The sequence below is a fragment of the Hemitrygon akajei genome, chromosome 8, assembly GCF_048418815.1.
Source record: "Hemitrygon akajei chromosome 8, sHemAka1.3, whole genome shotgun sequence".
Lineage (NCBI taxonomy): Eukaryota > Metazoa > Chordata > Chondrichthyes > Myliobatiformes > Dasyatidae > Hemitrygon > Hemitrygon akajei.
This window is the reverse complement of record NC_133131.1, coordinates 148,091,337-148,105,364: the sequence shown is the minus strand read 5'-3', so window position 1 is coordinate 148,105,364 and position 14,028 is coordinate 148,091,337. Positions and strand designations below refer to the sequence as shown.

The 14,028-nt window shown below is 37.0% G+C and overlaps 1 protein-coding gene across 1 annotated transcript in view; it reads right to left on the bottom strand.

The window, feature by feature from the left end:
• Positions 1–14,028, bottom strand: part of pitrm1 (pitrilysin metallopeptidase 1) — a 56,345-nt gene that overhangs the window by 3,213 nt on the left and 39,104 nt on the right. The window contains exons 17-25 of the mRNA XM_073054835.1: positions 13,347–13,467; positions 10,426–10,502; positions 9,651–9,816; positions 6,342–6,442; positions 5,529–5,658; positions 2,605–2,673; positions 2,254–2,366; positions 1,024–1,149; positions 116–261 (exon numbers count right to left, since the gene is read on the bottom strand). Coding sequence (XP_072910936.1) covers positions 116–261; positions 1,024–1,149; positions 2,254–2,366; positions 2,605–2,673; positions 5,529–5,658; positions 6,342–6,442; positions 9,651–9,816; positions 10,426–10,502; positions 13,347–13,467 — 1,049 coding nt within the window. The remainder of the gene's footprint in view (positions 1–115; positions 262–1,023; positions 1,150–2,253; positions 2,367–2,604; positions 2,674–5,528; positions 5,659–6,341; positions 6,443–9,650; positions 9,817–10,425; positions 10,503–13,346; positions 13,468–14,028) is intronic.

The window sequence follows — 14,028 nt, the reverse complement described above, 5'->3', positions numbered from 1 at the left end:
GATAAGTCTATCAGCCACTACCTGTGACTTCCACAATCACCAGTGAATCAACCATTATTTTATATTCCCCACACTCTCACATCCTGAGATTGTCATACAAATCAAATATTCTTACCCTTGTCTGATGGTGCAATGGGAGCATCCACATATGAAAAGACAGACAATTTAGCTTCATCAATATCTTCATGTGTAAATTTTCCTGCTTTGGCCCAAGCAATGCTTCGTCTAAATGTAGATATTGTATCGAGAGAATTTGGATCTCTGGAAGATTTTGATTTAAAACAAGACTATTATTTTCTCATATTTTGTATTCTTAACAGTCCACCATTTGCTCATGTTTTATCATCTTCAAAGTACCTAGTCATTGATGAACATCACAAATCTACGATCAGACTATTTTAAATTCTAGAGCAGTCTTATGGCTACACATCCATCAGCATTTGAAGACTGAAAAATTACCTTTGAAGCCTAAAATGAGGGAACAAACTAACTCTGTGCAAATTTGTATCCTATTAGATCATTTAGTTTTATATAAACATACTAAAGTAAATTTCCTTTGCAGATTCAAAACTCTTTCAATCTCAATTGTTGTACAATGCAAATTTTCTTCTCCCTTGACCTGCCTTTTTGCTAGAGGCGATTTTCATTCACATTGTGGCCATCAACATAAACAATGATAATGTTACACATGTAAACACATACACTGAATAACAAGAACTTGTATTTATAGCACTTACTGTATAATAAGCACAGGTATGGCTTCAAACAAGGTAAAACAAAATCTAGCCACAAGACACTGGGGCAGATGACTAAAGACCAAACTAGAGGGGTATCAGGTTTGTACTAGTTTAAAAAAAAATTACCCAGTCTAATCTGAAACTTCAGCATCAAGTCCATAGTCTTAGTTGAAAAGTTATATGCATTTGTTGTTTCTAATGCCTGTTAAAGATCATGGGGAAACTGACATTTCAATCTGTTATCTTTCTCTCTTCACAATTAACACTATTTTAAAGTCACTGGTACCTGTAGGAATAGAATGAAAACAGACCGCTGTTGCTCAAGTTGGCACCACCTCCATATGCGCCACCTTTCTCTCTGATTTCACGGTGGAGGAATTTAGCAGACAATAGCCGTGCAAGAACAGCAAGTCTATAAATAAAAGTTAATTTAGAGACAAGGTAACTGTATGGGTAATGACAAATATTCTCCAGAGAACATAAAAAATAATTAAGCTACTGGTTACTGAATAATGAAGTTACTGAAGCCCACTGGTATGCATTCTGTTGTAACATTCTCTACAAAGAAATGACAAGTCACTTATTTTCATTTATTTCCTTTCATCCCATTGAAATACAGAAGGTTAGATATCCTGTACGGTATGGATAGAAACATTTATGTTCGGCACATTTATGAATTAAGAAAAGGAATTAAATCTGTGATAAGTTGGGAAAAGAAAGGTGATTTATTTATATTTTATTTAGATATCAAGCACGATGTCAGGCCTTTCCAGTCCACATTGCCCAATTACACCCAAGTGAGCAATTAACCTACAAGCCTCACAAATCTTTGGAATGTAGGAAAAAACTGGAACGCCTGCAGGAAACCCATGAAATCACACCATATGCCATCTTAGCATCTTCATTTGACGTGCCAGTACAGTACTGCTCAAAAATATCCCTATAATTTCTATTAACCTTTTATTTATATGACTATACATGTGCAGTATCTCACATACAATGACTCCTCTCCAAATGTGGCTCATTGGAGAGCTACCTGGCAGATTTTGTTCTCCCTCCTAGTACAAGCTAATTTTACCACCCCTCTGACATGGCTGATATCAGCCAATTCAGCAAGGACTAGAAACTGGGGGTGGAATAAATTTCAACATAGTGTGAAATTACCTATAAAACCATTTTCTTCTCCAATGTACTGTCTTGTACAAGATTACTGAATGCCAATTTCAATTTAATTCCCTTCCCTGAAGGCAGCATTTCTTTATATTAAAAAAAATCTGGAGAAAAATTTAGTCAATTTCATTCTTCTCCTAAATATATTAATTTACTTGAAGACCACTAGGGGATGTTAGTTTCATTCACTTCTCTGAATAAAGTCAAGACTGATGTCATATCTAGCACAAAGGTTTAAGCAGTTTCTCGAATTTCAGATCAAAAACACAACGTATAAACTGTTTTTCTTCCTTACTTTGACTTGCATTCAAAATAAATCTTCACAAATGTATGCCAATGCAATTACCTGGCAAAGTCTGGATTCATGTAGGAAACGGTTCGAATACATTCACTAACATAATTCACAGGAAAAGGAAGCTGGAAGTGTGTTCTCATTTGACAAGCCTTGAAGATAGGTTCCTACAAGGGGGAGTCACACAGAGCTTTAACATTTTCATATTAGCATGAAAATATGTAGAATTAAATTATCTTTAAACACATGCTAACACATGCTATTTTAAAATATTTCGTAGCATGTGTTCAGGCAGATAAAAAGTTAGCAGTTCACATACACAGACCACCATTTGGAAAACATTAATGGAACAAATAAGGTAGCTAGTAAGGACAGTTATGATCAGTTCAAATGTATTAGTCTTACAAACACCAGCTTTCTGGTAGCTCTCGAACCTCCAGACACTCCACTCTCAACTTCAGGATTAAGTGGTTTCTAGAAGAAAAAGAATCAATGTTAGCTATATTTTTAATCTTTTAAACTTTATATTTAAAGATCAACAAACATTTGTTGAAATGTGGGAATATAGTAGACAGTGATGTTGCCACTAAGGGAAGAATGGAATGCTACAATGAAAAAAATTCCTAAATTTCAACTGTTTCATAAGTTGATTTAAATGCGACTTGAACTCAGCAGAATACATTCATTAAAACATTCAAAGTTCACTTCCATTACTGAAGTTATGCCAGAAAGAATTTTTTTTTTGAGTTAGGCCATTGACTGGAATTAAATATAACCAGTGCACATTGCTGGTCAATAATTTATGGTCACTCCGATCTTTTCCAAAACAAAACAATTTGGCAAAGAAGTTGTACTATTACTCAACTCAAAAATTATAGCTAGGTTTTTGTTCACATTTTCAAAAGGATGCTTAAGACAACTCATTTTCACAAGAACAATATCAGCTGCATCAGGCCTCAGATGCCTCTTGAGGGTAGTATTCGGCCATATCGATGGGGGTGAAGAAGTCTACAATATTTATCACAGAAACAAAATATCGTGGACATAGGAAATTCGACACCAAGGAACTTAAATGTTGACCATACTAAGAAACAAAAATAATAATAGAGATAGGTGTCAGGCAACGGCAGCTAGAATTGATCTGGGGTTGCTTTAATTGTCTAATTATCCTGATATCACCTTGAGAAAAGGCACCAATTACTAATTGACTTCCAAAGATGAAGTATTCTCACATCTTTCAAAAAACCTTGAACTAGTACAATAGGCAAATATTCCCGTGGAAAACACTAACATTTGAGAATAATAAAGAAAGTAAATATAGACTAATGGCAATATTTGGGATTTTTCTACAAAATGTCAACAGTTCCAAACAAAAGCACGTTTCAGTACTTAGCATATATATAAGCAATAAGTTCCAGACTTAAAGGCTGAGCTACACAAACTATGTCCTGGCAACTGACCACCACTGGACTCCCTTGGGCCTGTCAAAAGGGCCAAGGTTATGTATTCCCCAGCATCTAAGCTAAGGAATCTGTTCTTGGAATCTGTGTCAGGACACAGTATTTGAATGGTGACTATGAGGCTAGGGAGAAGGTTTAATTATATATCCTGATTAGTCTACTTCTTTTAATGACTTTTTCCAATTAGATAACTGAAGTGGTCTCAAAAATTAGATTACTAATAGAACTAAATCACAACTGTCTGTTAAAATGAAAAATGACTATTTGATAATTGGGAAAAATCCCAGTATCGTTCTTAAAGCATCATACACAGCACAGAGAGATCAATTGATCCCAATGAAGTGCTCAGCCTGAAATGTCGACTGTTTATTCATTTCCATCTGCTGAGTTCTTCAACATTGTGTGTGTTGTCCTGGATTTCCAGCATCTGCAGAATATCATGTTTGAGGGATCAATTTAACTGTTCTTCTTCATGGGCACATTGACATCTTGTTTACCCTTCACTTTTTTTAAATGGGGAAAAGTGAAGGGTAAACAAGATGGCAGATAATTGTGGCAACAACAACTCACTCAGCTGAATCCTATCCTGCAATTCAAACAGATAATGGCTAATTTGCCTAAGACTTCAGCTCCACTTATGGCTAATTTCAACTCATCCTAATTCCCCACCTTTTCGGAAATTTATCTACTTTCTTTTAAGTACCACTAATAATCTTACAATTTTCAGTGATGAAGGATCCACAGATTTTAAATGAGTATTCTCTCTAATTGTATCAATATGCATTTGTTCAAGATTCTCACAACATCCAAGAATCTTATGTTTCAATAATGTTACCTCTCCTTCTAAATTCAAAGAATGTGACTCTTTTATCTTTAGCCTTGTGATAAGGCAACCCCATCATCCTAGTGAATCCCTTTGGACTTTATTTCCTGGAGCATAGGAGAATCAGAGGATGTTTAATAGAAGTATACAAAATTACAAAGGGTATAGATAAGGTAAATGCAAGCGTATCTTTTTCCACTGAGGTTGGGTGAGACGCAAACGAGAGGTTTTTAGTGAAAGGAGATATACTTAAGTAGAACCTGAGGGGGAGCTTCTTCACTCAGAAGGTGGTGTGAGCTTTGAATGAGCTGCCAGCGGAAGCGATGATGTGGATTCTATTGCAACATTTAAGAGAAGTTTGGATAAGATGGGAGGGGTATGGAGCACTATGGTTCAGGTGCAGGCCAATGTGACTAGGCAGAACAACATTTTGGCATGGACTAGATGGACCAAAGGACCGATTTCTGTGCTATAATGCTCCATGACAGCTGCCAATCCTTTCTTAAATAAGGGGACCAAAATTGTTCAGCATTCCAGCTGTGCCCTCAGCTGATCTCTTATGTTACAACTGTAAAATTAATTCTCTATTTCTAAATTCCAGCTAGCTTTTTGCACGACCTTTTATACTTGCCAGCTAACTTTTCTTACGATTTATGGACGACAATATTCTACACTTTGTTCAGCTGCAATCATTCTCCATTTAGATAAGAATCTGCTTTTAGATTTCACTTACTAAAGTGCATTACCTCACACTTCCCCCACATTAAATTCCATTTGCTAAATTTTGCTCACTTAATTAATTCTTTTCTAATTATAGACCCAAATATACAAATACAGATGCTTCAACTATAAACCAAATTAGGATGAGATAAATATACAGGAACTCACTCCAAATAGAATAAGAACATAAATGTCAATATCAAACATCGAGCCAGAGGATGAAAGCTGAAAAACTCGAAAGTCAAGAACAAAGTAAAACATATTGTACATGGCTGGACAGATGGGATTTCCCAATAACAGAACTTTTAAAACTTTTAAATTAATACCTCAACAATATTTGAACGGATGAGTTTCTTTTCTTTCTTTTTCTTTCCAAATCCAGGAATATTTTGCAAGAACTTTTCAACTTCTTTTGATGCTTCTGGCATTTGTGGTGGAGTTGCATTCACTGCACATCTATGTCAAGACAATGTAAATCAAAGCAATAATCAAATTGATAATACAAAACTGTGGTCATTGTATTTAACATAATGATGTTATACACTAAATATCATGAGAAAATAGTATTTCTAATATACATTTATTATCATTATGTCAGTACAGAAATAACTGATTCTTTAACAAGATGGAAACAATGTTTACATGAGAATAATGGACCATCTAGATAATTTTATCTTAAATTGAAGCACAACCTACCAATTATTTTTTACTTTAAATGCCATGAGTCTTGTAAAAGTCAGGTTCTTAACTCTAAGAGTCACTGGAAAGCAACTTTGTACTATTATTGTTACAATTATTATTGCTAATAAATTATAAATGAACCACAATGCCAGAACCATGAGATAAAGTGGCAGGTATCGGGAAATGAAAAAAATCTATACTCATTATGGATGTGATTTTGTAGAGTAAAATAATAGAACCAAGTTTAAATGCTTTAATGCATATTATAGATGATGTAGTAAATATATTACCTGCTTGATATTAAAAATTACAGTTCTGCAAAGTTAATTTTTAATATATATCCATCAAATTCCACTTGAAACTTCTTTACAAAAAAGTCAGAGGATGCAGGCTTTGAAGTTATGTGTACTTTAACTCAGTTGATTATTATTGTGTGCTTCTGAATATTAGCAACTCACCTCATGTTCTCACTGCTCATTAAGTGCATCTTAATACGTTGCAGTTTGCGAATAATTGTTGTAAGTTCAGGCATCTCTGCAATTCTCTTCATTTGGTGCACCTTTGGAGGAAAATATTTAAACACAATTTCATATAAAAGCTTGAAAGCTTTATAATTTATTCCCTCCTCCAGGTTACTAATGTAAATAGTAAACAACTGAGGACCAAGATCGTTTCAGCCTGAAAAAGACATTCATTCTAATTTTGTTTTCTATCTACGCTAGCTGCTTTTTTCTAATATATTGGGCTCTTGAATTACACACCAGCCTCTAAAACAGCACCTTCTCAAATGTATTTTGGAATCAAATTACACTAACTTTACAGGTTCCTCTTTCTCAATTCTTCCTGTCACATACACAAAACTTTGAGCAAATTTACCAAACATGATTTACCTTTCATAAAATCATGGTGACTAGGTTTGATTGTGTTCAGCTTTCCAAAATTATTAATTCCTTTGATGACTCCAGCATCTCACCAATAATACATGCCAAACTAACTGGACTATAGTTCCCCGTCTTCCTCTTTTTGAGCAAGGGAATCATATTGGCTGTTTTCTAATCCTCTAGAACCCTCTTAGAATGAAGCAAGTTTTCAAAATGTCAATGTGTCTAGTTGCTCTGCAGCCACTTCCTTAAGGCCCTTGGATGGAGCCTTGGTAATCTGTCTGCCTTTAACAACACAGGAAGTTTCTTTAACACATTATTTCTTGCAAACATGATGTTTATGTTTCTCCCTTTTATCTGAAATTCGCTCCTGCATTATGCAGTGACCTCCAAGGTCAAGACCAATGGAAAAAACTGATTTAATATATCAGGCATTTCTTCATTTCCTGTTATTTATTTAGCATGCTGAATCCCTAGTCCTCTAGATACATTCTTTTCATTTACATATCAAACTCTTATGAGATTGCTTGCAAGTTTCCTCTCAAAATCAATGTTTTGCTTTTTTAAAAAAAAGAGAGCTTTTTACTTTCACTACTGGATCCCAAAAACTTCCCAGTCCTCTGGCCTACCTACCATTAACCCTTACAATCTGTACGCTCTTCTTTTCAATTTAATATTATTCTTGACTTTGGTTAACTGTTCTCTCAGGGAATCCATCTTCCCAGTTGGGATACATTTCTGCTCAGCATTATGAGCCAACTATCTGAGTACCTGTTTACATCCTACTGACCTGCCTCCTTATTTTCCCAGTTCACATTAAACAGCTTCACATTCATACCGTTATAATTGCACATATTTAAGGTAAAGACACTAATTTTGATCCTGTGGTGATCACCAATCATCCTAGGAGATCTTTAACAACAAAACCTTTTACCCTTCCTCATTACTCATAACCACATATAAATAAATTTATTCTCATGATAGGTTCTCTGACACACTGCTCTAAGAAGCAATCCCTAATGAACTCAACAAGTTGTTCTTCTACGATACCCTTGTAGTTTGGTTAAAGAAATATGTAGATTCAAATCTCCCAAGACAATTGCACTTCCATTCAAACATGCTCCAGATATTTTTTCATTTACGCTCTGCAGTCTGTTCCCATCTGTGTCTTCTTTATTCTGCCATTCATGATTTCAACCCACCATTACTATGCAGTATCACATCATAACTCAAAGCCCTCCAATATATTCCTTTATTTCCAGCACTATACTACCCACTTTTCCTTTTGGCCTAATCTTTGGAATAATGGACCAGTCCTATAACCACATCTCCATAACAGAACTTAGAATATAATCATATCAAGATACCTGTGCTCTCAACTTATCTAACTTACTGCAAGTGCTCTGTGCATTAAAAAAGACCTTTAAGTTTTTACTTCTTAACATTTTATGTTTTGCACCTTCTTGATTACTATCACATCTTTTTGGAATGTAATGATCAGAACTGTATGCAGTAGCCAAGCTACAGGCATGTTTTAGCATAACCTCCTTATTCCTATACTCTATGCTTGGCTAACTAAGGATACAATACAAATATCTATGCCAGGATGCTGTTTATTGTCTATAGCTTGGTATTTAACACAATCATTCCTACAGTTCTTTTGGAAAAGCTCCAAAACCAGTGCCTCTGTACCTCTCTCGGCAACTGGATCCTTGACTTCCGAACTGGTAGACCACAATTCAGGTGAATCAGAAACAACATTTCCACCTCGCTGACAATCAACACTGGTGCCCCTCAGGGTTGTGTGCTTGGCCAATGCTCCTTTCTCTCTACACCCATAACTGTGAGACTAGGCACAGCTCAAATGCCAACTTTAAATTTGCTGACACTATCATATCACAATATGATGACACTAACCATCACTGGCAGAATTTCAGACAGTGACGAGAGGGCGTACTGGACTGAGATATATCAGATAATTGAGTGGTGTCACAGCAACAACCTTGTACTCAATGTCAGTAAGACCAAAGAACTGACTGTGAACTTCTGAAAGGGTAAGACGAGAGATCATAGAGGGATCAGAAATGGAAAGAGTGAGCAAATGAAATTTCTGGGTGTCAATGTCCCTAAATATTTAATCTGGAGCCAATATATCGATGCAGCTACAAAGGCGGCACAAATGCAGCTATATTTCATAAGGAGTTTGAGAAGATTTGGTACGACTCCAAAAACACTTGAAACTTTCTACAGATGTACTGTGGAGAGCATTCTAACTGGCTACATCACTGTTTGGTATTGGGGGGGAGGGCAATGCACAAGACTGAAATAAACTGCAGAGACGTGAAACTTCATCTCCTTCATGAGCACAAGCCTCTGTAGTGTCCAGGACATCTTCAAGGAGCGATGCCTCAAGAAGGTGGCATCCATCATTAAAGATCCCCCCACCATCACCCAGGACATGCCCTCTTCTCATTGTTGCCATCAGGAAGGGGGTACAGAAGCTTGGAAGCACACACTCAAAGATTCAGGAACAGTTGCTTCCCCTCTGCCATCCGATTTCTGAATGGACAATGAACCCATGAACACTAACTCGCTACTCTTTTATTTCTATTTTTGCACCACTTATTTAACTATTGAACATATACTTTCTGTAATTCAGTTTTTTTCTCACCATTTTTATGTATTGCATTGTACTGCTGCCACAAAATCAAAAAACCTTATTCTGAAAGCATCTATGTGTTTTTTTTTAATCAAATAACAAATGCCAGATTTAAGTTATTTCCCCATTCTTTAGGGATAATGACAAACTCTTTTTCTTTCCATATAAAAATACTATGAAGTAGGGAATGAAGGAGGGAAAAAAGGAGAACAATGATCAAATTCTACCTGACTTAATCCATTAAATATTTCTTGCAGATTTCCTGCTGGGGTTAGTGTCTTGCCAGCTCGAACTGCTGCATAATGATGTCCTGTGTCTGGAATCCCATTGGACAGCTCCTGTGCAGTCATCATAACTAAAACTCTGAAATGTTCCTCATCATCAAAATGTGGACTGCAGGAGTGGAAAAGAGATAGGCTATTGATTGTACTGTTCAAAGATCAAAAAACAAAAACAGCAGAATAGCAGAAATACGAGATAAACACAAAAATGACTGGAAATAATCAAACGGTCAGGTAGCAATATGGCAACAAAGCAAAATGAATGTTTCAGGCCATTTGTTTTCATCAGAACTACTTGATGCTTAATTATTTACAGAACAACTGTTTCAAAATCTTTCTGATTTATTCAATTGCAAAGGCACAATCAAAACGAATCAAAATGTTTAATTGAACAGAGGCATTGTCTACTGCAGAATAGTATTCCTTACATGCATTTTGCTCATCATGCAAACCTTCTGAGTGTACTGATTTAATCATGTAAGAACACAAAAACGCTCCAACAGTATTAGCCTTGAAATCTCAATACTATTTTTCCAGTTTTATCCCCTAATTTTAAAGATCATGCTGAACATAATTTGGCAAAAGGCCATGTTTCTACTAAACTTACTCCATACTGATCAACGAGCTTCCATTGACATATTTGAAGATGACAAGATGAATTAATCATAGCAGAAAAACAAAGTTCCCACACGTTTTAGAACAATTATGAACTAGTCCTCACCTATTAAAAATGTCTGTCCAAAGCTGCATCATGTCAGGCAGGTTTCTGTCCAGACACAGAGATGTAAACAACACACCCTAATGTACAGAGAACAGGAATGTTTAAACATATGCTGAACATTATTTACACAAGATACACAAGAGTAATAACCGTTAAAGCAAAAGAAAAGAATATGGAAATGAGAATAGTACCAAAAACATTTGACAATAAAAAGCAATGGGAAAGCTTTTTTTAAATGGTCGGATGCATAAAGTATGAGGATACATCAGAAGGCGCACCTCAAGGTGTGTGCTAAGGCTACTGTTCTACTCTCTATCTACACATGACTACGTGGCAAGGCACAGCTCAAATACCAGCTATAAATTTGCTGACGATACAACCATTGTTGGTAGAATCTCAGGTGGTGATGAGAGGGCATACAGGAGTGTGACATACGAACTAGTAGAGTGGTGCCACAGCAACAACTTGGCACTGAACGTCAGTAAGATCAAAGAGCTGATTGTGGACTTCAGGAAGGGTGAGACAAAGGAACACATACCAATCCTCATAGAAGGATCAAAAATGGAGAGAGTGAGCAGTTTCAAGTTCCTGGGTGTCAAGGTCTCTGAGGATCTAACCTGGTCTCAACATATCGACGTAGTTATAAAGGCAAGACAGCGGCTATACTCTATTATGAGTTTGTGTATTTGTTGGCGTGCCAAATCTCTTCAATGTGCACAAGCTGGAGCTCACAGTTTCTCCAAGTCACTAATCCTGAATCGATCTCACCCCGGTTTGCGTCGAATCACGGTCTCACTCCAGGCCAAATCCTACGACCTTTTCCTTCCCATGTCTTCCCTCTTCATCTCCTCACGAACAAAACCCCAAGTCCAACCTTAAGTGTCCCTCACCAGAGAAACTTCCCCTAAACTTGACCATCATAATTGGATGGCACACATTTTTCCTCATTTCTTATCTTGAACAATAACCCAAACAAGCTGAAAATGGAACAAGCTGTAAACAAGCTACTCTTACAGAACTGCCAAAATTAAATACATACAGGATAACAGTAAAAATATGATCCAGGGCATTACGTTAAGAAATAGGAGCAGAGGTAGGCCATCTGGCCTATCGAGCCTGCTCTGCCATTCAATAAGATCATTACTGATCTGGCCATGGATTCATCTCTACCTACCTGTCTTTTCCCCATAACCCTAATACAGAATGCTTCTTTGTCCAAAATCTCCCCTCTAATCATTTCTTTGCTATTGCTCTTCAACTGGCCACAAGCTATTTACTTTCTATTTGATTTTATTTAGCAGGTAATATTAAAACTCTTCCCAATAGATATTTATTGATGCTCAAACAAGTCCTCATAATAAAGATCATACTATGGTATGAGCTATCAGAAGCAACTGGACAGGCATTTACAATTATGTTTAAAAACATTTAGACAGGTACATGAAGAAGAAAGGCTTAGAGGAATATGTGCAAAGACAGGAAAATTGGATGAGCTCAGGAAGGCACCTTGATTAGCATGACATAAACACGGGAAAGCCTGCTGATGCTGGAAATCCAAAGCAATGCACACAACATGGTGGAGGAACTCAGCAAGTCAGATGTCTATGGAAATGTATAAACAGTCGGCGCTTTGGGCTCAGACACTTCTTCAGGACTGGAAAAGAAGGGCAAAGTTGCCAGAATAAAAAAGAGGGGCAAGGGGAAGGACGATAGCTAGGTGATAGGTGAAGCCAGGCAGGCGGGAATGGGAAAAGGGCTAGAGAGGAAGTAATCTGAGAAGAGCCAATAGTGGACCAAAGGAAAAAAGGAAAGGGGAGGCAACCCAGGGGGAGATGATAGGCAAGTGAGAAGAGATAAGAGACCTAAGTGGGGACTAGAAGAGAAGGGCAGGGGGAGGGAATTTTTTTTAACTGGAAGGAGAAATCGATATTCATGCCATCAGGTTGGAGGCAATCCAAACGGATTATAAGATGTTGCTCCTCCAACCCGATTGATACGTTGAAGTGGGAATGGGAATTGGAATTAAAACATTTTGCCAGCAGGAAGTTCCACTTTTGATAGATGGAGTGGAGGGGCTCAAAGAAGCAGTCCCCCAATTTATAACAGGTCTCACCAAAGTAGGAAGCCACATCAGGAGCAACAGACAAAATAGATGACCACAGCAGACTTGCCTCACCTGGAAGGACTGTCTGGGGCCCTCAATGGACGTGAGGGAGGTAGTGAATAGGAAGGTGTAGAATGTTGGCTGCTTTCAGAAATAAGTGCAGGGAGGGAGATTAGTGGGAAGGGAGAATTGAAAATGCATCATTGAGGGAGCAATCCCTGCAGAAAGCGGGGTGGGGGGGGAGATAAAGATACATTTGGTGGTAGGATCCCTTTGGAGATGGTGGAAGTTGCTCATGGGATGGTATGTAAGGACAGGAGGAACTCTATTCACTGTTAGGCAGCAAGAAGATTGGATGAGCGCCAATGTTCGAGAAATGGAGGAGATGTGGGTGAGGGCAGCTTCGATGGTGGAAGAAGAGAAACACCGTTCTTGGAAGAAGAACAACATCTCTGATACCCTGGAAAGGAGAGCTAATAGGCCTGCCCTTGCAATATGTCTCTCTGAATCTTAATGTTACAACTATGCCCTTGCAAAATATTTACGAGCATGAACATTACAATTGCCACCTTAACACAATGTTCTTTTTCAGATTAGCACCTTCCATCGGCACTTAGATAGTTAATATTAAAAAAATAGCCTTACCTTTTTCAAATGGAAAGCCCTCAACCACTAATTTTGCAGGTTTGACACTGATGTAAAGTTTTGTTTGTTTACTTTAAATTTCAGAATGTTTGCCTTCCTAGTGTGAATAAATGTCATACCAAATATAGCTAATTCCACTTTATATTTCTAGTTTAGATACAATGCGTTGTACCTGTTCATACATATCCAAGTTTTCATTATCTTGGAGAATCTTAGGCGAGGCAGACATCCCTCCAGTCTTCAACTCAATCTGCTGTGCCTGCTCTCTATAATTTAAGTTCCCACAGCCCATCCTAAATAAATAAAAATTAAGTAAAATGTCAGTCTCTAAATTAAAAAGATTTGTGTAATTTTTTTCTAAATCAATGTTAAGTTCTTGCAATCACAACCCAGATTTTATCAACAGTTAAATCACACCACAGGCCTCAAGGAACATTGCCCAAGAAGATGCCCCAATCTCCACTATATGGATTTCACCTTCCCTGACATCAAGAGGAAATCACTCGGGTCAAACAATTAAGCAGATCGAATAAACACTTAAGACAATCACATCGAAGAGCTGAGAAATCAAAACTGGCACAAATAAACAGGCTTAAAGTAGACAGAAGTAGCTTTTGTAAAATTTTTGAAATATTTAACCATTTGACAGTACACAAATATAGTTTTCTGAGACACAGGTTGTTCTTCAGTAATGACTTAGTATACTTTGTTATCTTTCATTTTTCAAGGTTTCAAGTCGTAAGTATTCAAGTATTTTTTAATAATTTAATTTCTCATTAATTCATTGATGTAATCAGGCAAAATACTTCCGATTTTGTTTGACAGACACTGAGTAAATGCAAGATTTTCTTTTC